Source organism: Pogoniulus pusillus, chromosome 22 (genome assembly GCF_015220805.1).
Source record: "Pogoniulus pusillus isolate bPogPus1 chromosome 22, bPogPus1.pri, whole genome shotgun sequence".
NCBI lineage: Eukaryota > Metazoa > Chordata > Aves > Piciformes > Lybiidae > Pogoniulus > Pogoniulus pusillus.
In genome coordinates, this window is record NC_087285.1 from 12,176,335 (window position 1) to 12,202,438 (window position 26,104).

At 38.4% G+C, this 26,104-nt stretch overlaps 1 protein-coding gene across 3 annotated transcripts in view; it reads left to right on the plus strand.

Moving 5' to 3' along the window:
* The window catches only part of GABRB2 (gamma-aminobutyric acid type A receptor subunit beta2), a 143,708-nt gene that overhangs the window by 96,088 nt on the left and 21,516 nt on the right, over positions 1-26,104 (plus strand). For all 3 annotated transcript variants that reach the window (XM_064161748.1, XM_064161750.1, XM_064161749.1), the window contains 3 exons: positions 23,443-23,580; positions 24,511-24,663; positions 25,768-26,012. In XM_064161748.1, coding sequence (XP_064017818.1) covers positions 23,443-23,580; positions 24,511-24,663; positions 25,768-26,012 — 536 coding nt within the window. The remainder of the gene's footprint in view (positions 1-23,442; positions 23,581-24,510; positions 24,664-25,767; positions 26,013-26,104) is intronic.

A 26,104-nucleotide genomic window follows, 5' to 3' on the forward strand; every position in this document is an offset into this window, starting at 1 on the left:
GGGACGGGATGACATGTTCCAGCCATATTAGTGGTCTCAGGGGAGGCATGACAGCCATTTCACTGCGTGGTGCTCTCTAGCACTTGGGAAGTGTCAGTGCCAAGAGAGAAAGTTGTTGTCAGTCTTACGCTGTTAGGGAGAGGAGGTGGAAAGGCTCCGTTCCTCACAAATATCAAGGCACTTTTGATTCTGGCCACTATTAAAGCTGGCTAAGTGGATGTATTTCAGTCTCTTTTTATAAGTTGGGGTTTGCATTTTGTAATTATTTTAAATGCATTACAGGAAGAATGAGTAATTCCTGTCTGGTACATCACCATAGAAAAATAAGGGTGAAAGTTATTACCGTGTATGTATTCAGATCAGGTTTGTTCCAAGTGCTTTTCTGGATACCCTGGAAGATGTATGCATCTGAATGTTGCCCTTCCTTCAGATATTCTTACTTTTATCTCCATCTTTTTTTGTCTAGTCTGAGTCTCAAGATCAGAAATCTGAAGCTATGGATGCTAAATCTCTCTCTAGCCCAAATTGCACTGATAAGATCTCCAGAAGTCTCACTTAGGTTAATTTTGTGCTTTCACAGAATCAATTAATGTGTATTCTGTCTTGTGTTTTCTAGTGGTAAAAGTAGAAATTTCTTCATATCCTTATTTTCTGTGTTTATGGATCTGAAATGTGCATTCCAAACAGCAGCTCTGTAATCTGGGCAGTTGAGCATGGGTCTTAATGTTCGGCCGTGAGTACTTGTCTTTATATAAATATATTTGAATCCTAGGGGGCTTTAATCATGGTAGCTTATTCAAAATGAGAATGGTTTCTGGTGAGGTATAATCATGCTTTGAAGTACCTCACTTCTGTCATCTTTTTGTAGTACAGGTGAAAAAAAAACCTTCTTATGTGTTTTAAGTGTTTATAGGTCCAGATTCTATTAGTAGCAGAGAATATTGGATAGAAGCTGCTGATAGTGAGAGAAGCATAAATGAATATAATGTAGCTTCCAATAGAGAGTATTGCTCCTGTGGAGTATGTGCTGAAGCCCATTGTATTTTCAAGTTATCAGCAATAATTGCTATTAGCATTATGCTCTTTACACCTAAATATCTCTTTGTATAAGGCTGTTTCTGCAAAGCTTTTACCTTTCTTTCCACATTTTATGGATCAGGCATCCAATGATTCCCCAAGAGAAAGCACACTGGATACAGATTGGCCTCATTAGAGCCAACCTTGTAATAAGATAATACTATAGTCTGTTACACATTAATTGTCCAATGATTGTTTCTTGCCTTTCTTGCAGATTCCAAGCAGAAATTGATAGCATTAGGCAGTATCTAAGAGTACACTAATCTGATTTGTCTCTCCCTGAAGATTAATAGCTATATGCAGTCTGTCCTGCTTGAACACAATTCACATATTTTACTTTTCATTCATTTACATTAAATATATATATAACTCCTATCAGTATCCACATATCAATTAAAAACAAAGTGGAATTTGATATTATGTATCAAGGGAAGTAAATTATTTCGGGCAATCAAGAAATTTTCAGAAGCAACAAGATTTGAAAAACAGAGCAGGTATCTTGAAATCCAGAGGATTAAGTGCACTTCATCTGATTGCATTTATGTAACATATGCATGAATTCCTGTTTTGGTTCCCTTTCTCTGTTTTTTTGACTGTATACCTTTTTCTATTTTTTTTTTCTTGCAAACCAGAAATATTTTTAATGTAGCTAGTCAAGAGAGTGTAATTTTCAGCAGCAGTCAAGCCAGCCTCCTTCTATCTGAAATGTTTCAATTGGTGTGTTTTATTTTTTGCTGGAGAGGGAGCAGGCATTGACTAAAACTAAACACTTTGAGTATTGAGGGCATTTGTACATCAGAATGTGAGAGCAGTGGGGAGAAAAAAATATATTGCTTTTGTGTCACAATCAATCTTCCACAAGGACATTGAATTTTGCCTCTTTTAAAACCGTAGAGTATAATAAGTATGAGAATAAATGTTTGTCACAGGAAACAGACACTCCTTTGTAGAACTTCCAAAAAAATAAAAGATCAACAGCAACAAAAAAAATCCCCAGCACAGAGACCAGAATAAGCCCTGCTGCACATGTTATTAATAGCAGCAGAGCTCAAGGAGACATGAGGATCTTGAATATTTCAATGAGGAACCCTCAGGTCAGAGTTTTCAGCAAAATTTGAGCAACAAGGTCATGCTGGTTTGGATGCTGCAATTATTTTGTCATCTTTGCAACCAGCCAGGGCTTTCTCATCCGGTTTGTACAATGGATTTGAGATCATCTTGTTGGGGCTTTGGGTTTTTGTTTGGGGTTCAGTCTTTTTTAAATTTTTTTTTTTCCCATAGTGTAAATCTGACAGCAAAGGTGAGAGGTCAGAACAATTCAGAACTAAAGATATAGAGGAGGTGAGATACTGTGTGAGGTTTTCTGTTTGACGTTGGGTTATGAATTTAAATTATGAGATTATTTTATTGCCTAATTTTTAATGTGTCAAATACAAAATTGATGTGGGATATGCAGACCATATTTACTTGATCACTGATATTTAAATATGATTTCAGAGTGAAGCTAATTTTGATATAGCTGGCATTGTCACTGCATGAAAGCCGCAGATGTTGTCACAACAGCACAGCCAAGAAGGCATAGAGTACTGATCAGCACAGTTGCATCGTGAATCAATTCAAATTTTTGTTGCTTAAGTCTGATAGTTTTGAGAAGTATGTGGTGGATAAAATCAAAGTAACGTGTACAAGCATATTCCTTGCACAGTTTTCTTACATCTGTTGTGCCCCATTTCAGCTGCAAACCTTTTCTTATCAGGGGAATTCATTATTAAGAGGAAGAAGGAACAATATTGTGTGCAAAAAAATAGCATGTTGAAGTGACTTCTCAGATTGCATATTGATGAAAGCTGTTTAAATGCCAGTGAGATGGAACTTCTTCAATCCTTAGTAACAGCTGATCCAGCTTAGTGGTGGTCATTCCTAGATAGAAAAAAAAATTACATATCCTTTTAAATAGTATCTCTGCAGCTCTTCTCTAGGCCCCTTGAGCCTCCTCTTCTCCGGGATGAACAACCTCAGTTCTCTCAGCCTGCCTTTGTAGGGGAGAGGTGCTCCAGAGCTCTGATCATCTTTGTGGACATCCTCTCGACCTTCTCCAACAGATCCATGTCCTTCTTGTGTTTGGGGCTCCAGAGCTGGAGCTATAATGTTAGTCTTGTTTTAATATTGCAGCACTTGTGACCCAGGTGGCTGTGGAGGGGGAGCTTCATCGGAAGGACAGCGATAGTGATGAGCATAATATAGAGTTAAATCTTCTGTTTGGGAGACAAGGCAATAATGCGTAGTGGAGATTTAAGCCTATGCTATAATTCTTTATTCATTGTGTGTTTTGTCAGACAGATTTGGAGCAAACCTGAATTCAAAATTTCAACTGAAAAGAGGGCAACCTCAATAGACAGATGGAAAATAAGTCTAGAGGGGGCTTTTTGGAATAAGGACTGCCAGTGCTAGATAATTGTCTTTACTGAAAGCCTGACAATGCTTCACTCATTCTTCCTCATTGCTTCTGTATTTCTGATGGAAGATGACTCTCACTGTGACTGATGGGAAGTAAAATGATTTTAGGATGGAAGTGTTGTCCTAAGGACTATGCTTCACAGATTATACCCCACAGAGTTTTTGAGATGCCTACTTTCAGTCAGCACCTGCTTTTAGAACTGAAACTCACTTTAAGACATCTTAAGCTACATTTTGGTCTCTTAAAAATGTTAATTCCTACATATTGGAGAAATTTAAAGGCAGTGCTGTGGTGGGCAGAATTACAATACCTGATTTTATAGATGCAGGTTATATTTGGTGCTGGGTACACACACAGGAATTGAGTCATTTCTTTAATTAACAGCTCACAGCCACTTCACAGTGGATAATTAATGTCATTTTCTGACTGAGAACTGACTAGGGTAACCAAATACTCTAGGTAGGAAGAGGACTGGGAAGAAAATGTTCAGTGCAGAAACAAGTAGCATTCACACAGCATATATCATGCCCTGGAGAGTTTCTTGCCAGTGTAGGAGTAATTTTACAAAAGCAAATCTGTTTACAAAATAAATTGAATTTGTTAGAGCTGTATATATTTAATAAGCCCACTACAGAAAATATAATTTCTATTGTTTTCTGAGACAGATTTCCAGAACATTCCTGTTTTCACTCAAGATCATCTATACAAGTGATCACTTGTATCACAGCCAAACTAGATGTGCTGCTGTGAAGATTCTCCTGTATTATTGCCTATTTGTTGGCATTCTTTCTCTCCTCTGCTAGAACCTGTTGCATTATAGCTCTCTTTTATTGGCATCAGGAAAAGAAGTTAAGGAAATTACAGAATGTTAGGGGCCAGAAGGTACCTCCAGAGACCATCAAGTGCAACCCCTCCTACCAAAGCAGGATCACCTGTCCACACAGGAGATTGTTTGGGTGGGTTTTGAAAGCCTCCAGAGAAAGGAGATTCCACAAGGAGATTCCTCTGGGCAGCCTGTTCTAGTGCTCTGTTGCCCTCACTGTAAAGAAGGTGTTGAGGTGGAACCTCCTGTGTTCCCACTTGTACCCACTGTTCCTTATTACTGGATATCACCAAAAAGAGACCATCATCTTCATCTTGACACCAAGCCCTCAGCTATTTATATATGTTGATAAGGTCTGCTTTCAGCCTTCTCAAGACTAAAAATTATTATTAGTGTCATGTTGTAGAGAGTAGAGCAAAGATGTGCCACAGACAGGCTTGTCTCTGGTCGTTCCTACACCACTCTGACCATGTATCTACCTTTTCTTATTAAAATGGCATTTTGCATGAATTTACACAAGGCAAAGCCAGACAGTTTGGCATCTTTGTCATCCTTTTGTTAGTTAGAAGAATAAAAAGCAACTCAAGTGTTCTCAGTACACTGAATAATTATGAAACTTTTCAATAGATGTTCACTGAATTTTCACAGTCAGATCTGTTGGACTTGGAACATTTCAAAGTCAGAGCATTAACTGATGCTGCCCTTCCTCATGATACACAATGTGATCATCCCCTTCTATTTCAGCAACTCTATTCAGCACCTCTCCTACGAGGACAGACTGAAAGAGTTGGAGCTGTTCAGTCTAGAGAAGAGAAGGCTCCAAGGTGACCTTCTTATGGCCTTCCAGTATCTGAAGGGGACCTACAAAAAAGTTGGAGGGCAACTTTTTAGGCCATTAGGGAGTGACAGGGCTAGGGGGAATGGAGCAAAGCTGGAGGTGAGGAGATTCAGACTGGATGTGAGGAGGAAGTTGTTGAGCATGAGAGTGGTGAGAGCCTGGAATGGGTTGCCCAGGGAGGTGGTTGAGGCCTCATCCCTGAGGGTGTTTAAGACCAGGCTGGATGAGGCTCTGGGCAACCTGATTTAGGGTAGGGTGTCCCTGCCCATGGCAGGGGACTTGGAACTGTCTGATCCTTGTGGTCCCTTCCAACCCTGACTGATTCTATGATTCTATGCTCATTGAGAACCTTTTCATTTAAACAGCAGGTTATCCAGTACCAAATATTTTTCCCTTTCTACTTTTTATTAAAAAAAAAACAACAAAAACCAAAATGCAAAAAACAGCTTAGTAATCTGGCAGTGCTGCGTTCAACCATACACAGCTGAGCTAGTAACATAATTTCTCTTCAATCTTTTATATCTATGTCTATACTTTATATTAAAGTTTTAAGTTATAGCAATTGATTTGCGGAATCAGCAATAAATAAAGTTAATTCATACCTTCTCTAATCACAACATTCTGTGTTTCTTTCAGTAAAGGCCACTGTAAGAAATACAGAATGTGCACCCTCATTTTGTGATGGAAAGTTAGACCTGGATGATCTTCGAGGTCTCTTCCAACGTGGTTGATTCTATGATTCTGTGATTTTCAATCCTGAATTAAAAGTGCTAACTGAAGATTAATGGTGTTTCATATTTCTGTTGCTCAAAGGCCAGCTACAGGGCAAAGAAGCTTCTTTAGGATGCTCTCTTCAGTTGCACTCAAAGACATTGATAGAATATCGAAATGAAGTTTTCAAATCTATTTTCTCTCTCATTATTTATGTAATTATCAAAGCCTTAATCGTGATGCTTTATTTGTCCTACATTGCAGTTACATGTGGATTTGCTAACAGTAGGTTTGATTAATGCTGGGTTTCTGGTATCTATACCTTCTCTTTCATCATTAATACTCATGAGTCTGATAAAATGAACCTAATCAGTGACTTAATCTTCTAAACAATCACTTGCTGTTAATACTAACAAAGTTACCTATGAATCTAGAGGAAAAAAAATACTAACTGCAGTCATTTAAAACGGTAGAATTAAATTTGGGGTTTAATTCACAACATTGGCAACTCTAGCAACTTAATAGATGTTGAAAACCTTCCTACTAGACTTTGCAAGGTATCACTTCTAGAACTGTGAATGAAGGGTATATTTCCATGATGTTTTGCATACATATTAAAGCAAATACCAACTTTCTCCTAAACAAAGAAAGATATCAATACAACAGAAAGCTGGTTTCATTCACTGTTTATCCTCCCTGCCTGTTTGACCTTGCTTTCTTGCCAAAGGGAACAAGACCCCACTATGGTTCACATCATCTCCTTGCCTGCTTGCCATGTGGCATAGGCACTGACACTGTACCCCTGGCGCCACTCAACAGCTTATGGGAAGCATTGTAGCTCTTACAGAGTGGTAGGTAAGATATGCCAGTAAGTGGAATTTAAACTGTATGCAGAAATGTGAAAATCCATGTATTTCAGTGTTCCAACAATATTGTTTGGATTGGATTAGGATTTTGGAATGAGTCAGAGGCTTCTGTAATCAGTGCCAGTAGCAGGAAGCAGAGCTTCTTGCAGTTGGAGGCAAGGATCTAAATGTGACTCGAGGAGCTGTCTAGCAAATGTAACATAAATTATGACCGGAACCTGTGTTACTACATATTCCTTGTCACTTTACACTTCAGAACAGGTGTTATCCAGAGTCTCCTGGCAAAACTGCATCTTTGCTAATTAAATTCTGCCCTGCTAAATTCCCCCTGAAATTTTAATTGGATTTTGTATTCCTCACTGTATGCCGTAAATTGTGGTGTGAGGCTGCTTTGTGCTACTAAATGGCTGCGTTTAATTGGTAGGTGATACACTCCTTAGCCCCTAATATATAGTGTCTTATCATTTGTGAAGTGAATTAACATTTATTAATGCTGGTAGCTACAATCCATGAAACGTTCATCAGAGAAAACCAATTCTTGGTTTCCCCCAGTCTTCTCAAGTGATTTGGTTTGGCTAAAACCTGTGTTAGAGAATTCTCTGAAGGCAATGTAGAGGTCAAACTGTAAAGTGTTTCCATGAAATATAGGCACACCAACTTCATCCATGCTGAGAACTGATATAAAAAGAGAATACAGTGCAAAGATTGCAAAGGGAGCTAAGCTGAACAGTGTTTTCGTGAGGCAGATGTATTTTGTGAGTAAGCTGCCAAAACCAGCTTTTTTTCTTTATGGTTTAGACATTTCATGTTAGCTCTTTGTAACGCACTGTGGAGTCATTTACACGTATCTTAAATACGTACTTGAACTGGATTTGGGTAATAATAGAACAATAAACACTTTATGGTCTACCAAAGTTGAAGTTAAGGCTGACAGCTTAAAAACAAAATTACTTTCCTTGTTTATTTTCTTAGGATAGCTTTAATTAATTTTCCTTTTTGAGAAGAGCCTTTCTTTGTTGTGAGACCTTTTATTTCCCTGTTCTAAACTTTATTTGATTTTTGCCTTCCTGTAAGTACTAAGATGCTTCTAGTCCTTCCAAAGTGGAATGGTTTTTCTCTGGCTAATGCCTTATTTTAGTTTGTGGGTTTTTTCATGCTTGAGTTTCTAATGCTGTCTGGTGTTGCCACAGTGGTAAAAACAACTGAATACAAGGAGCCAGTGTTAGCCTGACATCCTTTCCAATCACTTTCAGGGCTGAAAAAATGTCTATTAACAAATCCTCAACAGGTGTAAACCCTCCTGATGTTATTGACCATCAATACCATCTGAGCATTTGCTGTCATTTCTCAGAAAAAAAAAATCCTACTGCAGTTTCTGCTTTACCAGCAACTCTGAAATACTGACATATGGTAACTGTGGAACACAGATGATGTAAGTGCAACTTCCAATACGTCTGTTCGTGATAGAAGAGAGTGCCCTTAAGAGATTATTCTCAACAAGGGCAGTGAAAAGTCTTTTTGTTTGTTTTTCAAAGAAGGTATCATTCCTTAAGATCAGATATCTAAGGTCCCTTCCAGCTTAAGCCATTTTATGACTCTAAAAGGGTGTCTAGCAATAGGACAAGGAGGAAAGGTTTTAAGCTAAGAGAGAGCAGGTGTAAACTAGGTCTTAGGAAGTTTTTCAGTGCAAGACTGGAATAGGTTGTCAAGGGAGGTTGTGGATGCCTCCTTCCTGAGGGTGTTCAAGGCCAGATCGGATGAGGCCTTGAGCAGCTGAATCTAGTCGTGAGGTGTCCCTGCCCATCTCCAAGATTCCTTCCAGCCTGAGCCATTCTATGATGCAAGTCCTCAAGAATTTTGCTATTATTGCATGCAACAAATATGATTTGGTGATTTCCCATTTAATTTTTTTCTTGATAGTCATTGTTGTTTATATACAATCATTCTTGATATTTAAGTTATGTGGAGACAAAGTCTGTAACTAGGCATATGCTTACATGCACAGTTTTATGCATTAGATCATACCCTGCTATTTAGAGTGGTTACACATTTCAAAATCTGGAAATTTAGAGCATACTTTTACACATGTTTTCAGAAATGAAAAGTCCATTTCTTGCTCTCCTGTATTCTACTGTTTTTTAATGGATTTCTCACTAGCTTGCCAGCAGGCTCTTTACATTTTGGTATTATGTTAATTCTCTATCTTCAGCTATTGATGTTATTCGAAGTGCACTGATGACCCTACAGAAAACATTAACAATATAGCGCAATTAGCCTTATTTAATGGTGCATCAAATAGTCATAATGAGCAGGGTCATGAATACATTTGAGTTAGTGGAAAGGGCACCAGTTTGATCAGTGCACCATAGATTTTTATTATTCTGATGAAGCTGGAAGGCTGCCTCCTATGCATATAATTTCATCCCAAACCAACCAATTTGAAAGGAAAGTCACAGTTAAATTATCATGTCCCTAGCATTTAATATTATTAGGCCCTTCCTCTGCCACTTTGTAAGTGTTGTGCTAATGGTAATTTATATTACAATTGTGCTTCTAATGTTGCCGGTTTGTTGGGTTTTGTTTTTTTGTTTGGTTGTTTTATTTTGGTTTGGTTTGGGTTTTGTTTTAATCAGGGATCTCCAGCTATATGAATATTGCAGAGAGAATATATGAATATTGCAGAGAGAATTTGGGGTGTCCCTGAGGAAATGCAGAAGTTGAGCATAGAGCTTAAAGCTCAGTGGTGCATCCTCTTAGAGCTGCTCCTCTCTATCCTGCTCCTAGTCATCTGGTATTTACTGTGCTTGTGACCACAGGAGTATCAGTCTGTTGGTTTTTCTGGGCTTAGGAATAACCTACTCTTTTATGTTCACGTCCTTTTATGTTTATGGCACTTATCAGAATAGCTTTAACTGTTGTTAGTGGCCAGAAAGTTCCATCCAAATGAGGAGTCCATACAGCCCATGTAGTCCTCCTTTCAGACCTTCTAGGTTTTGATGTGTATCTTTATTGACTGTTGTTCAACCAGCACTGCATTGATACAAATTTGTAGACCTTGATGGTTTTTGTTTTTCTTCAAGGATAAATGTCCCATTTCTTCTCCTTTGCCTCTGCAACATTTTTTGCTTCAATAACTCTTAGTGTTTTATAAAGAAAAAGTTAGACTCAGTCTGTGTTTCTAGATGAGTGCTTGGAACAGGGAAGGTAATAAAGTATTTCTTAGACATTTCAGCAGTGTACAGAAAGGTTGGATGTAATTACTGACCTTGTGTCCAGGAAAACATTTGGTTTGTGGCCTTTCCACTTGTCTACTCATCCTAACAGTTCCATGATATGTTCCAAATCAAAGTGGTTGTTAAAAACCATGTGGGACAGTTCAGCTCTTCAGTGCTCTCATTTCTAGCTTATATCAAAATGACATGATAAAACTCTTAATGAGCAAGATTGGTATGTTCAACTCAGTCCCTTCCATTTAGTCTTAGCTTCTTAGGACAACTTTCTAAGCTTTAGACAAATGCTTACCTTATCCAATAGCAGCAATAAAATACTTCTTAATAAATATTATAGTATATATGTACTTGGAACATAGACTGCAGCAGTAATTCAATTAATACTCAAAATTGGGAACACCACAGATAGGACAATGGCTTAATAAACATGTTGACAAGATGCCTCTTAGATACATGTCACTGATATGCTCCTGAGCCATGACAGCCATCTGGAGACTGAGGGTGTTACAGAGCAGGGGACTAATCCAGTTTTCATGTTTACAGTAAGAGAGCTCACTGTACTTTTAGGTTTTTGCTTCTACACAGAAGCATTGCATTCCCTGCAAATAAGAGTTTTCTGACTGATGGATCTCAGAGAGACACACACAGGATAACACTTTCCAAAGGAAGGACAGTTGGAAAATAGGAATATAAACACAGATACTGACACACATGTGAAATAAGCTTTAATTTGTAAGGATGTGATAGAAATGTCAGTGTACAAAAGAAGAAGGCTGTTTGAATAAGGAACATGCAAACACAGGCATGGAATACTGTAGGCTCATGTGACAGTATTGCCAAATTGCTTGATGATATTTTTTGTTTGTATGAACTAGAATTTGAGTCATAATTTCTTCAAGAATGAACTTGTGTGGTTATGCCAGAAAAGTACAGTGATTGTTGAGTGCTAAGAAGAGCATTTCCATTGCTGTGTCGTGTATTATATGTTATTGTATTATTCATGTGGCTTTCTCTTAAGTTCTCTTGAAGAAGGGTAGTAATTTCAAAGGCAAGAGAGAGGTGCAGTCCACACGGGGCTCCCACTGTAGAGATGTAGTGCTTTAACTTTTGTATTTGAGGCTGATTCTCTTTTATGTATGTTAAAATATTGTACTGGAATCCTTTTAATGAACATTTTACATGCAGATATCCTGCTTTTCCAGCCCAAGAGGCACCTTATGTAATACATATTTGCATATTGACACAGTTATGGTACTAGAGCTAAAGGGAAGCAGAAAAAAAGTCAACAGAGTGTGTTAGAATCTGCTTGCAGGGAAAAGTTCCTTCAAGGGTTGACACTGTCTTGTCTCAGTCAAATCTACTTCAAGAAATAGGCATAGCCTCGAGCAATGCCTGGAGTTGCTACTCAGAAGAAAAATGAATGTTAGAAAAGTTATAGACAATTTTGTTTAACTTAACTTCTGAAATGTGAAATGCAGTGATGGAATCTTTTTGCTGTGGTACCTGGGAATGTCAGTGCAAACCAGAGAGGAATACAGGAGAGCAGGGAAAAGAGGTATTACCTACAGGGCAGCATTCAACATGGCTTTCTGCTACATAAAAGCCAGAACTTTAAACTGGACTAAAGCAAACTCTTCTATTCTAGTGAGGAATATGTGAAAGAGGGTTGCCTCTGTCATGGATTTCAGAGAAGGTAGCTGCTTAGTGGCATGCTTGGAGCTCTTCAGGGTTACAATTAAATGCAGAGAAGTAGATTTCTTTCCCCTCCTTTTGGCCTTGTCTCATCTCCTGTTAAAACACTTCCACTTCCTGCTACCTTGTGCTTACCTATCCACAACCATTAGCATCTTGTTACCTGCCAAATAACTTCTCTTTGTATACCATTTCTATAACCTGGAGGGTTTTGTGTCAAAAGAATTTATTTCCCCCTCTTTCAGCATCCTAGGAGGGTAGTTGGGACACTGCCAACAAACCTGTGCTGTCATTTCCAATATAGGTGACACAACAGAGTTCCCTGCAGAAAAGTCCTCTAAGCCTTGAGGCACACACACAGCTCCCACCAAAGTATTTTGAGAAGGCAGCAATGCAGCTTCTGATATTAACCAGGCTGTGTGAAGGACATCTGGGAATGTTACAGGTCTACTGCAAGTTTTAGGAAATATTGATACAGTTCTAACAATATTTGGGTCTATAATTATCATTCCTATGAACTTCATTCACGTGGTACTGTGTAAATAGTTCTCCACAGCAAAGGCACATGTAATTATCCTTGAAAAAGCTTTTAGAAGACAGAGGACTTAGCCAGATAGGAAACTTTATAAAGTTCCCAAATCTATGTATATTTGGATGGCTTTAGAAAGAATGTTTGATATAAATTACATTACTAAAATAAATGTAGGTTTTTGCAGGCTCAGTTAAGCTTAATCCTATGTGTGAGAAAACTTGGGGTTTATTAACATTCTAATGATGTCAAGCTCTTACCAATAACAGTTTTTAGTTTGTTGCTGTTGGACAGTTGATGAGAACACTGCTTCTATTTTTCATAACCAGATTTCTACTTGAAAGTAGAACTGTTATAGATATTATGATGTCCTAAATGCTACAGGTAAAGGCAGGATGATATTCCAGAACATTGCTTCACACTGCATTGTGAGCTAAGGCATCTTAATGAATATGTTTTTCTAAATTGAAGGAATGGCACAGGCACCAGCCAGCAGGGCTTTCTTCTACAAATTACATTTTCCTCCTTGTAGCCTTGGATTGAATATGGTCAGGGAATAATGAAGCAGAGTAGAGTATTAATGCAGTTTTATAAATATTGTTAAGGTTGCCAGATGTTGTTCATTGTTTTTCTTAATGTACATCAGCATTCAAAAGGTAGGCCAATAATGGGTTGTGGGCAACGTGGATGTGTAAGACTAAATGATTTGAGATGTTAAAAACTGACCAATTGTTAAGCCAGGTAGGGACATATAGTCACTCAATGGAGTCTCCTCTTAGGTAAGAAAATTGGGAGATTTATTTACCTGTTAGTGAACAATGTTCAATATCTAACCCTGCCATCATTTCCAGAGCATATGTAATTGCTTTGTACACCACTTTTCCTCTGCACAGATTTCATGTTAATGAGATAAAAGTGTAGGAAACAGCTCAAAACATAGAAGGAAGATTACAGGTTGCAATGATTAAAACCATGGTTGGATACAAATGTATTTGTTTTCCTCGTGTGATCTTTGTCCTTAATAAAGAGTGGGAGGAGAAAATAATTTATCATTTACACCCACTCAGTGTAGATATATGTTTTACTATAAAAGTCTGGAAACATGACCTACTCAAGATTAGAGACAGTAGTTGATAATAGCTGTTTTCAAACATCAGAACAGTTTTACACAAAAAGTTGGGGGTTATGACATTTCTATCGCTCTTTAAAATTATATTTTTGGGAAACAGTTCTGAAATTCAGTATATGTTTGCATCAATGTGCAAAAATGTATTTCCTCTGCACCCATGTCAGATCTTTATTATCTGTAAAAAGATAACAGCACTTTCAGATTGAGTCATTACTTATGCATAGGCCTCATTTAAAAGCACAAAAGAGATTTCTTATGTGATTCTTTGTTCGATGAGAATACACATGCAAAATATGCTCATTTTTTAGCTATTTTGGATGTGTGTCCTCATTAATAGAGGTGTTTCCTCAAATCTGCAAGTTAGATACTGCCAAATTAATTTACTCAGATACGCAGAAGCATGGCACAAGAAACTTGCTAAGTGAAGACTAAGCAGAGGCTGAAAGAGGCTGATGAGGTTCAAGATACTGGCAGGTCTTCAAAATTATGTTAATTGAGGGAATGTACTGTCAACAGAACAAGCATAGGACTATAATGGTGGTGTTTACTGACTCAGGTATTTGTGGCTTCCTCTGGTCATTCATAACAGTTCTGACCAACTTCTCATGGGTGATATGGCCCCCACTGTGCTCAATCAGCTTATCCAATTGTCCTGAGCTGCTTATGCAAAAAATGCATACTGTAACTATTTTTAAAGATCTATAGAGGGCCTTTCTTCCTTTCTTCCTTTCTTCCTTTCTTCCTTTCTTCCTTTCTTCCTTTCTTCCTTTCTTCCTTTCTTCCTTTCTTCCTTTCTTCCTTTCTTCCTTTCTTCCTTTCTTCCTTTCTTCCTTTCTTCCTTTCTTCCTTTCTTCCTTTCTTCCTTTCTTCCTTTCTTCCTTTCTTCCTTTCTTCCTTTCTTCCTTTCTTCCTTTCTTCCTTTCTTCCCATTCAGCATCATTCAGTATTCTACCACAGTCTGCTTTGAATAAGAAATAGAAGAAAGCTTGCTTTATTCCCCCCTTCATTAAAAACTCTTTATAAAAGACATATTTGCCATGATTAGTATAATTACTTGTGTGCTTAGCAATTCCTTTTTTATATGATATGCTCAAAAGCAAGCCAATAAACTTTACTGCAGGGTTGTAGTGTATGCTAGTCTGCTTTTTAAAATTTACAGATGGAGGGATTTTTCTTTCTAATATTGCTGTTAGAAGTGAGAAATAGGTACACTTAATACTATCTTTATATAAGTCACAGTCACCACCTATATCTCTTGACACAACATTTTCTGCCACCTGTGCTACACTGAAGTCCCCTTCAAAGATGGTCCAGACTTAATCAACGTACAAAAGCTGATATATCATCAATCTTATCCTCAGCAGAAGTCCTCTACTAAATGAGGTGAGTGGCATAACTGTGGGCTGGGATGTTTCTAGGTAGTGTATAAAATGTGCGTGGTTCTAAAACATAATTTGTACTGTCAGTAGTGATGGAAACCCTTGAACGTCAGACATTTAAACAGAACTGCACCTAATGTATCATAGAATGGTTTAGGTTGGAAGGGAACTCAAAGGTCATCCAGTTCCAACTCCCTGCCATAGGCAGGGGCACCTCCCACTAGAACAGGTCACTCAAGGCCTCATCCAGCCTGTCCTTGAACACCTCCAGGGAGGGAGCATCCACAGCCTCTCTGAGCAACCTGTGCCAGTGTCTCACCACCCTCACTGTAAAGAACCCTTTCCTAACATCTAGTTTGAATCTCTCCTCTTCCAGTTTAAAGCCATTTACCCCTTGTCCTGTCATTGCAACACCTTGTAAATAGTCCCTCCCCAGTCATCCTGTAGGCCCCCTTCAGAAACTGCAAGGCTACTATAAAGTCTTCTTGAAGCCTTCTCTTCTCCAGGCTGAAGAGCTCCAACTCTTGTAGCCTGTCCTCATAGCAGAGCTGCTGCAGCCCTCTGAGCATCTTCACGGCCCTCCTCTGCACTCACTCTAACAGTTCAATGAAGAGCATTCTCGTGTACAATTTGTGAGTTCCCATACATCTAGGAAAGATCTGTACTGCAAGCTACACAAAAATTGCCAGCCTGTGGCACTGCAGAGGTTAGCACTGAACAGTGTGGTACCTAATTGTTGCTGGAGTCACAGAAAGAGCATAGTTCTGATGACATGGTACCAGCTTCGGGCGAATTAGGCATTGTTAGCTTCATATCACCAGGCACCATTGTGCCGCACTTACTCATCTCTCTGTTATGTGAGGAACACTTAAGTGTTACAGGATCTCCACAGTGTTGAACCTAGTAGGTTTTTAGGTAATTCACAGTGGTGGGAGTACTGTGCTTATGGGAGCAGAAAGATTGCAAGAAATTACTGAGTCATAGAATCTAGAAGGTTTTTGACTGTTATTACACTGATGTTTCTTGCTGTCTCTTTCTGATCTGTCTTTTCCTAGAGTCGTTGTAATGATGGAAATTTACTTCTGAAAACATTATGCAGCAAGCACCCTAAAGTACAAATTATTTTAATTGAAAACACCAGGAAAATTATCAGCAATGACATCTAATAGGTTGTGCCAGCATACCTATAACTTACCAAACTTGCTGAAAGCAAGAATCAGCCTGGAATACCTTCTTGAAAATTAAACTTGGCTCGGCTCTGCTAACACCATGAAAAGCCTTCTCTGAGCTCTGGAATCAATTTTCTAATTTCACTTGTCCATCAAAGCACCTTTTCTTAATAGCTGTATGTTGTCCTACACTAATTATGGAGTCACATTTCCTTCTTCCCTTCTTTCTTCTCCCCATCCCATTCTCTCCAGTAAGGAACCATTTGTACAACTTGAGGATGATTGTTTTTTGAGAATGTTACCAATTTAATCCAAAAATCAATTGAGTTTCCCTGTAGTCAGAAAATTGTATATCCTCTTTTGTATCCAAAGCCTCAGGGTGAAAACTCTTTGAAGTAAAATGTAAAAAGAATGTTAATGTTTTATGCAGAAAGACAGAGTTTTTGAGGGATGAGAAAGAGGAGAGAGAAACAGGTATGATGTGCTTTTCCCAGTTTCTCTGGTACCAAATGTGTTCAGCAGTGTAAAAACTCTTGACTTTTCTTCTCTCCTTCATATCACCCCATTGATTTCAGCAATAGGTGACTTGTATTCTACTCAGCTTTGAAGATCTCTGCAAATTCAAAGAAACACCTCAAACATTCTTTCTGGCTATGTTTTTGAATGAATAAATGGATGGTGAAGAATGAAGTGATGCACTGAACCAAGTTTGAATGTTCTGAAGGGTTTGGGAATTTCAAAGTATGCCTCACATGTTGCTTGTGGTTTTATAAGTAATTTTGCTGTTTGTTCTGTGCCAATGCAAAACTGCTGAAGAAATCCTTGATAAAAGAGCCAGGAGTGGTTTTCTGCTTGAAAATAAATGAAATGCACAGATATTTCTACTAAAGATGTTCCATCATCTCTTATATAAGCAAAATTAATAATTAATGTAGTATTTCTGTATAGTATTCATCTCGTGGTACAGGGCCTGTAGCTATCAAGTATCTCAATTAGTCAGTCTGTGGCCTACATTTGAGTAAATTGATAGAATCATGGAATCAACCAGGTTGGAAGAGACCTCCAAGATCATCCAGTCCAACCTAGCACCCAGCCCTGTCCAATCAACTAGACCATGGCACTAAGTGCCTCATCCAGGCTTTTCTTGAAGACCTCCAGGCATGACAACTCCGACAACTCCAACACCTCCCTGGGCAGCTCCTTCCAAGGGCAAGTCACCCTGTGAAGAACTTCTTCCTAACATCCAGCCTGTGATTCCCCCAGTGCAACTTGAGACTGTGTCCCCTTGTTCAGTTGCTGGTTGCCTGGCAGAAGAGACCAACCCTCACCTGCCTACAACCTCCCTTCGGGTAGCTGTAGACAGCAATGAGACTGCCCCTGAGCCTCCTCTTCTCCAGGCTAAACACCTCAGCTCCCTCAGCCTCTCCTCACAGGACTGTGTTCCAGGCCTCTAACCAGCTTCTCTGCCTCCATTCCAGTATCTCAACATATCTCTTGAATTGAGGGGCCCAGAACTGGACACAGTACTCAAAGTGTGGCCTGACCAGTGCTGAGTACCAGGGAAGAATAACCTCCCTTGTCCTACTGGCCACACTCTTCCTGATGCAGGCCAGGATGCCATTGGCTCTCCTGCCCACCTGGGCACACTGCTGGCTCATCTTCAGCTACTCTCTACCAGTACCCCCAGGTCCCTTTCAGCCTGGCTGCTCTGCAGCCACTCTGTCCCCAGCCTGTAGTCCTGCTCAGGGTTGTTGTGGCTGAAGTGTAGAACCCTGCACTTGGCCTTGTTCAATCTCATCGTATTGGCCTCTGCCCACCCATCCAGCCTTGTGTTGTGAGACTGTAAGGTAAGAATATTTTGTATATTCTTAATCAAAATGTTCTGGCATAGGTATCCTCCCTCAGTTCTTTCATTTTCATTTTGGGAAGCTATTTTGTTGTAAGTGTCTGAGCAAAGGAGATGTAATTAATAGCAGCAGTCCTCCTTCCCTGCCTGTGAGTTGATAGATTCCTGTGTGCTGTGAAGTAATGTAGTGAGCTTTGTCAAAAGCCGCGTGTGCAATGCAGCTGGTTTTCTCCATGGTATTGTGCTCCTCTTCTTGTAAATTCTTGCTTTAACACAGTATTAAATTCCAGAACCTGCTGAGAACTGATTCTCCTGTGTTCTGTGTTGGTGAGCAAAAGACAAATACCTCAGGTGATCGGAAAGATCGTGCAATGCCAGCTGTCACCAAGCTTCCAGACCTGCTCAGCAGAAAATGTTGAAGTGGCCAAAACCATGCTTTGTAGTACTTCCATGCTGATAGGGTCCAAAATTGCTGATAAAAGGTTTAATTAAAGGGACACTTTTTTGTATAAGCTTGAGCAAATGGGTTTAGGATTAAGACAGCTCCCAACAGAATTCTTTTGTCTCTTTGTTAGCGCTGAAGGAGCTGTCCTTAGCTGGGACACAATGCTGAATGCAAGCATGTATTGCCCAATGCTGTGCCAAGCCACGGTCAGGCAGTTTGTTGATCAGAGCAGAGTGAGGCTAATGCATGGGGTCAGAATACTCTGTCTATTTTAGCCACATTTTCACTGTTCTGCATGTTTATGTAATTGTTTTTTCCACAAATAAACAAATGTCTTGCCTTTAGTCCTCAGTAAAGTGGACCACTTGAATTCATATGCAATGCACATGCTGTAGATGTCTGTGTGGCCATATATCACTGTAAAATTGAGCCTAGCTGTCATGTAAAACAAAAGCATTGTGAGGTAGTGAATCTTACTGATAAATCTTGAGTTTTTCACCAAAGTTGGCTTCTGTTTTTCCACTGTGTGGAGCTTCTTATAACCATCTTTTGTCTAAGTACTCTCATGTTCAGGCAGTAATGCTACAGCGGTAGTTTTTGGTTGAGTCTAAAGGGTTTCCAAATGTTGACTTCTCTTAAATGGACTGGGGGGAAAAAATAGGCCTTCTTGTAGTTTCTTTATGAAGATATTTTTATTTTATTTTATGTTCTACCCATTGTTTATTTTTCTTCTACAATGCTTCATCATCTGCTATTTTTTGAAGTATAGGCAATGATAAACTCCCTGTTAATGAGAGTCGAGAATGTTATTCTTCTCTCAGGATTGGTGTCATATTGCCAGGACAATGGATTGATTTGGTAAATGGTTTGATTTGGTTGACTGCTGATGTGTGATGCAGGAAGAAATAAGAAATGGAACTTCCTGGATGTGAAGTACATCATGCTGCTGCTGATATATAAATGATTTAGGGAAATGCAATAAATCAGATTCTCTGTGCTGGTAGCAGTGCTACATACAATTTAATATGTAGTAAAACAACAGTTCTTTCACAATCCCAATCAAATAGTGTGCTATGCTAAACTCAAATGCTTGCAAAAATCACTTGCAGCATTTTGGGGTTTAGTGTATTTTGCTTTCTACATCACTGACATGTGGCCTGATAATCTAGAAATACTGAGCTGACATTCCTCAGATCTGCCTTTTCCTTGTCCAGAGCCACAGTTTATTCTCTACAGACTACTTATTACTATTTTAAATAGGTTGATCTGTAAAGAATTTTAACTCGTGGGTAGAGCTGTTTTGAGTCCCAAATACCTGCAGATGGAGTTTATTAGAGCCACAGGTAATTGGACTTTAATACCTATAAAACATCCTCTAGAGACATGAATAGGCCAGTTCTATCTTCTGGCAGATCTTTCACAGATACTAGACTTATATCCGATTATCTTTGGGTACTTTAGAAGTACACAATACCATTCATGTGCAGATGACTTTCTGTTTTCGGTCCTTCCCCATGTTATGAAATGAACAGGGTAATTTATCCTTCTTGGAAAGAGAGAGGAGTATTTTAATGAAAGCTTGAATAGACTTCATAAAATTCTTCTTCCTGGTGCCTAATAAGTCTTGTCATTCAATGTCAATGTCTCAGCTTAAGTAACTTAAGCGTCAGGGAGTTCTGCACAGTCTCCCCAGAGCAGCCCAGAGCTGTGTATTCTGAAATCATCAATTCGAACTTTTGGATGAAATTTTCGAAGGGAATTCTGCTTTCCTCAAGAAGTAGTTGTTGATATTTGCCTAGTACTGAAGCTGTGAGAATACAGGGAGAAGCTTAGCCACATTTTCAAGGCAGAAGGAGAATGCCAGAGCATTTGGCAGTCTGCTGGAACATAAAACCTGGAGTTCTGCATGAGCCCTGGTATCATTAGACAATTCAAGGCAAACCATGTGTAGGCTGTTGTGCAGAACCGACAGATGTTCTAAAAAGTAAAACAAAGAGCTACTTGAGCTTTTCATAGACATGTTTTCTCTTACATGCAGATTTGTTGGATGGGTTTTGTTGTTTTTTTCTGTAATGGAGTGTAGCATTTATTTTGTCAGAAAGAAAAGAGATTGCTTTATTTGCTATGAAGTTTAAGAGTTAAATACCCTCAAAATTAAATAAATTTCCTTGATTAATCTACTAAGTTCACTAAATGATGTTAGTTTCTGGAGCTTGCTGTTGGAGGGCAGGGTAGATTTGGGATAGAATACCAGCAAAACTCAGCAATGTCACAAAGTAAGTTAAGAGTGAACCCTCATAACAAGATGTGTAATATTATTCTTTCTAAACACTGTAAGGATTTGGGTTTATTTAATTTCTCACAATATATCCTTGCTTTTACATCTCAAGACCATCCAGTTTATTATTTATTTTATTTTAGAGTTTATTTCATTTTCATGTCTGAAATCCTAGAGTGCAACTCAACAAAGGTAAAGTGGTAAATAGACAAGGGAACATAAGTAAACTGTCTCTTTTCTGTCATAGGTTTGTGACCAGAAAAGTAAATGATATCATGATGACTTAATGAATTTCAGGTCTGTGGAATCTGCATGTATTCCTCACTCAATGTAACTCTTGGAAAGATTAACAAAAAGATTTATACTCTAAATGAGGGATCTGTGCTTCACAAAAATACTGAAACGAGTGTGTTCACTTCAAATGTCTTATTGAAGTGGGCATGTCTTACTGTGAACACAATCATTAATGGTCTCCATCCATGTATCATTGATCTTCCTGGAAAAGTACCTTTTAAAGCAAATGAAGCAGATCTAGAAGTATTTAAAATCTAGTATCCAGCAGAGAGTAGAAACAAGCTGTCAATAGCCAGTGCCCCAGTGTGAACAGGAATTTCCCTCTCTGTCAACTGCTGCTCCACTGGGAGAACGTAAACCAATGGGTGTGATGGTCCTGTGTATAGCACAGAAAGAACAGAGAGCCTTCTTTCCATGCTTTTGTTATGAATGGATTGGGGTGATAAGTAACTATTTTCAAAAAGAAAGCTCCTTTGCTGCAATACATCATTTACACCTGGCCAGGAGAACCAAAGGATTGGGCCATGCAGGATGAGGCAGTCAGACACCCAGTCTAGGAAAGAGGAGGGGAGTTACCAAGCTATTACATTGACAGCGTCAGAGCCAGAACTTCATATTAGCTTTTACCACAATAAAGAATGATTTTTTTTTTTAAAGTTGAATTAAAGATTGCAATATGCTGTCAAAGGTTTTCAAGCTGTGTTTTGCAGCTCAAGTTTGTTAGTTCAGGAGCTATGGTAAGTTTGTTAGTTCAGGAGCTATGGTAATCACAATTATGTGGCTAAGTACAAGCATTCCTAATTTCTTAAAATGTTCAATGTTTGGAAGTGCCTCATTATTTCAGGCCTTTTTGGAAGGAAAGACACTTTTAAAGTGTTCTGCTCTCCTGCTTTGTACCTTTTGCTATCTTTATGCTATGGAAAAAGTAAATCAGGATTAATTGAAGAAATGAGACATAGGGAGGAAAGCTCTCATACAGTTAGACAGTTGTGGAAAATCTCATCTAAGCACCAAAATACATTATTTCCTTGTGAAAAGAAAACAGTTCTAGTCTTCCAGGTAAGTCTGTGATTTGACTATTTAGAAATAATTCAGCTGATCCTACAGAGGAATTCAAAATCAATGCCAACAGCAGTCTTGGCTGCACTAAGGAAGTCTTGCTTAGCTATTAGAAGTGATTGCACTGAAGCTATTCTTATCTCTAAACACAGAATTTCTTGGTCAATATGCAACAATTTTGTGCTGTGAGTTTTCCACCCTGGAATTACTTTAGATGTGCTGCTACCCCCATGAAAACCAGAATAAAAGACCTGACACATACAGAAAACCAGAATCACTATCAATATGCTCTAAGAACATAACTATCAAAACACACTTAAAAACTTTGTATGTTGGATTATGGATTATATTTTTTATGGTCATTTCAGTGTTTTTACAGATTATTGAGTTTCTGTCTTTGAACTCTCTTTCTGCTACTTCTGTACACCTGGATTATACTTGGATTACCAAAAACTAACGATGTATGGAAACAGCTTTCTAGGTTATTGCAAAATGCATAATTTCCATTCTTCCTTGAAATTAAGTACTACTTGAGCACTCTGGAATGGTGTTTAGATTAATTTTGTCTTTTGTTTGTGGGTGAGAATTTAAACTCAAGGTCATATATATATATATATGTATATCTCTTTATAGAAGTTTATTATGTCATCTCCCTCAAAGTTCATAGCCATTATTCTGTCTCTTTTTATTCACATTTTTTTTTTTGCCAGAAACCTTTAAAAGTCTACAAACCTTCATGAATGTCTCATTTCCTGATTTAGTTCTGATGTCTGCTTATCAGTTCTTATACCAACTCTGGAGTATGCAACTTAGCTCAGATGCTATTTGGTGAACCCAGATGCACATTTCATGGATAAGTTTTATGACTATGTGAACACGTGCTGTCACTTGGGGGTTTTGTAGGTGATGGGATTTTACTTTGGTTAGGGTTTTGTGGGTGGTTTTTCTGCCATCCAGAGTGATGACTGTTGCATTTGCTATAGTTGCTTCTGACAAGTGCCTTAGCTGTATGTGACTGTCTTTGGTTGTGTTCAAGATGTTTTCAGACAAAGAATGATGGTGATTTTATAAGTAAAATGCAAACAGACTTGAAGTAGAACTTGTTTTCACCCATAGTCAGATTACAAACTACCTTAAGATACAGAGCAACTATCAGGAGATAATTGCATGCTGAACTTCTCTTGCATGTCCTCTTTCCTATGCTGATCATGTTGCACGAGTCAGAAAAACATCTCAACCAGGCCGCTCTTGGTGACCTGGTTGTGTTTTTTTACCACTTCCAATGTTTCAGCCCAAGGATGGAAATTACAGCAAACCCACACTCATGTCCAAGCTTGGAATCAGAAGTTATCTTTAGATGAATGTACAGTTGCTGTCTGTTTTTTTTTTACAGTTTGCTTTATTAATATTTGTGTATAATATATCTTTGTTTAAAAAGCAAAATTAGAAGGCACTAGGGATGGCCATTTGAAATTATATTTAGAGTTACCTGTGGCTGTATTTATACCTGTTATGTGATACACAGTTTAATTTTAGGAATATCTGAAGTTGTTTTCTGGGCTGTTCTCCATGATGTCAGAAGAGATATGCATCTTAACTCTTCCATTCTGTTTTTATAGATGGCTATACAACAGATGACATTGAATTTTACTGGCGTGGGGGTGATAATGCGGTCACAGGAGTGACAAAGATTGAACTGCCACAGTTCTCCATTGTAGACTACAAGCTTATCACCAAGAATGTTGTTTTCTCTACAGGTTTGTGGAAGGGAAGCTAAAAGGGGAATTGACTGGGAGGGCTTTTAGAAATTGGTTAATTCTCAATGTGAAGTTCAGGATCTGAGCAAGCATTTTAGAAATAGGAATAAATTAGAGCAGTAGTGTGAGGTTTGAGAGGAGCAGTTCTTATTATAGATAAGATGTTGATCATTAACATATGAGAAGGATATAGTAGTCTGTCTTATCATGGCTCAGTCAAGCTCCTAGAAAAACTGATTAAGCTACTTAAACACCTCAGTGCTCTAAGGCCAACAGGAAGCAACCCAGCATCTAGGAAATTTAGAAAGCTTTGTCTTGCTATTTCTAGGTATTCCTTGTGCAAAGCCATGGATGTATTAGACTAAAACATTACAGTGATACTATATTGTTCACGAGTGACAGGAGTTGGGTTTGGTTATTTCTATGTGACATGGATATGAATAGAAAGGATCTTTGGAGGGAATATAGAAAGATTGTGTACCCTCAAACTCTTCAAAGCCAAGCAGAAACAGAACTTGAATAATGATATGTAGGCAGCCCTTTGCATAAGTGCTTCATACACCAAAGTATTTCTGATGTCAGTTGCATTGCTTGGAGAGAAAGCTGCAAAAATGTGTAACACTGAAGTAGGCATACTGCAGCTTGTCATGGAAGAAGTAGTTATATACATGGATGCTCTGAAATGTATTTTGGATGCTGGTTGTTGAATATGATGATTACTAGCATATATGCACCTAGAGCATCATTCTACCTTTAGAATATAGATTTGTTTAATCCCAGTTCTTGCTAGAAATTCTGCAGCTGATAATCCTGGATCTTTCAGCTCTGTGTGTGTTCTGTGTTGCATGAAACAATAAGACCAAAATGACAGAAAAATGTTTTCAGGCTTTATACAGGTAAATTATGGCCATACCAAATATTCTCTTTTAGGTGCCTACCCAAGGCTGTCTCTCAGCTTTAAACTTAAGAGAAACATTGGTTACTTCATTCTGCAGACCTACATGCCTTCTATTCTGATCACTATCCTGTCCTGGGTTTCCTTCTGGATTAATTATGACGCTTCAGCTGCAAGAGTTGCTTTAGGTAGGCATTTTTACACATCTCATGCAGTGTGCATTAGCTGAATGCTTTTTCTTGCTTCTGGCTTAGTGGATAGTGCATGATTTCAAAAATAAATCTGTTAGATCTTTTTATGTCTGGCTTGTTAAGCTTCATATTATTTAAATCAGCAGTTAAATCATCACAATTTAAATTAAAAAAATAAAGTGATTTCATATCTGAATTAGCTAACTGTATCATTGTAGTAGCCAGAGTTACCCTAGCTGTCTCAACATGTTCTCTTGTTGCTTTACTGCTTTGTTTTTTACTCCAAAGAGTGTACATTTATTTTGCTTTGCTCATGGCAGTCCAGAAACCACGTTCTTTGTGTTATGGATTATAAAATGCTTTTCCTTTCAGGTATGAATTAAAGAAAGTTTTACTAGGGTTGTATAGGTAACTTCTTATGTTTAAGATTTTTTTCCTTACCATGTACCTTACATTTTAAAACCCAAACCATTTCCTTAATTAACCTCTAGAGTACTCTTAGCATCTCATCACTAATCCCATGCGTGTTTGTTTATACTGTGCCCCTTGTCAGAAGATTCAAGCATGTTGCAAAAATAAGTAAGTGTATCCATTGCTAAAATTTATATAAATCAGACCAGTCCTTGCCAGTACAGCTGTCATATAGCTGGAATAAGCAAATCACCATAAAAGATACAAATGAGAATTTGGTATTTGAGCTTTTTCGAGTGCTGTCTGTGTGTTACCGAGGCCTTTCTGTGTAGCATCATCTAGAAGAAGTCAAGAGTGCAGACATCCTGAAAATGCTGGAGGAGAGCAAGATTAACAGAGATTCTAGACTGGTAATTTGTAACTGAGGCTCATCAGAGAAGGTTACAGTTTAGGTGATTAAAAACAATACTTACAGAATCTAATTGGATGCAGTTTATTACTGGTGTAATTTTCTTTGCTGTACAAAAAATAAAAGACAAAAATCAGGCATATGGGCAGAGGTGGCAGGTGAGTTCTTCTCCACCAAGAAAAAAAATAGATTTTTTTCAGTTCTAGTGTTGAATATTATAACCTCCTATGCTAGAAAATTAAATTAACTCTATCTGTACACCTGCTGATTCTTTTTTCTAGGGATCACAACTGTGCTCACAATGACAACAATTAACACCCATCTTCGAGAGACTCTTCCCAAAATTCCCTATGTGAAGGCCATTGACATGTACCTTATGGGATGTTTTGTCTTCGTTTTCATGGCTCTGTTGGAGTATGCATTGGTCAACTACATCTTCTTTGGCAGAGGACCACAGCGTCAAAAGAAAGCAGCAGAAAAAGCTGCCAGTGCCAACAATGAGAAGTTGCGAATGGATGTCAATAAGGTAAATTGAAATGGAGATACATTTTTAGCATTGGCCCAGGAAAGCAGACTTCCACTTCTGCCAGATAGAGCTTTAAACTGTAATTTCTTGTA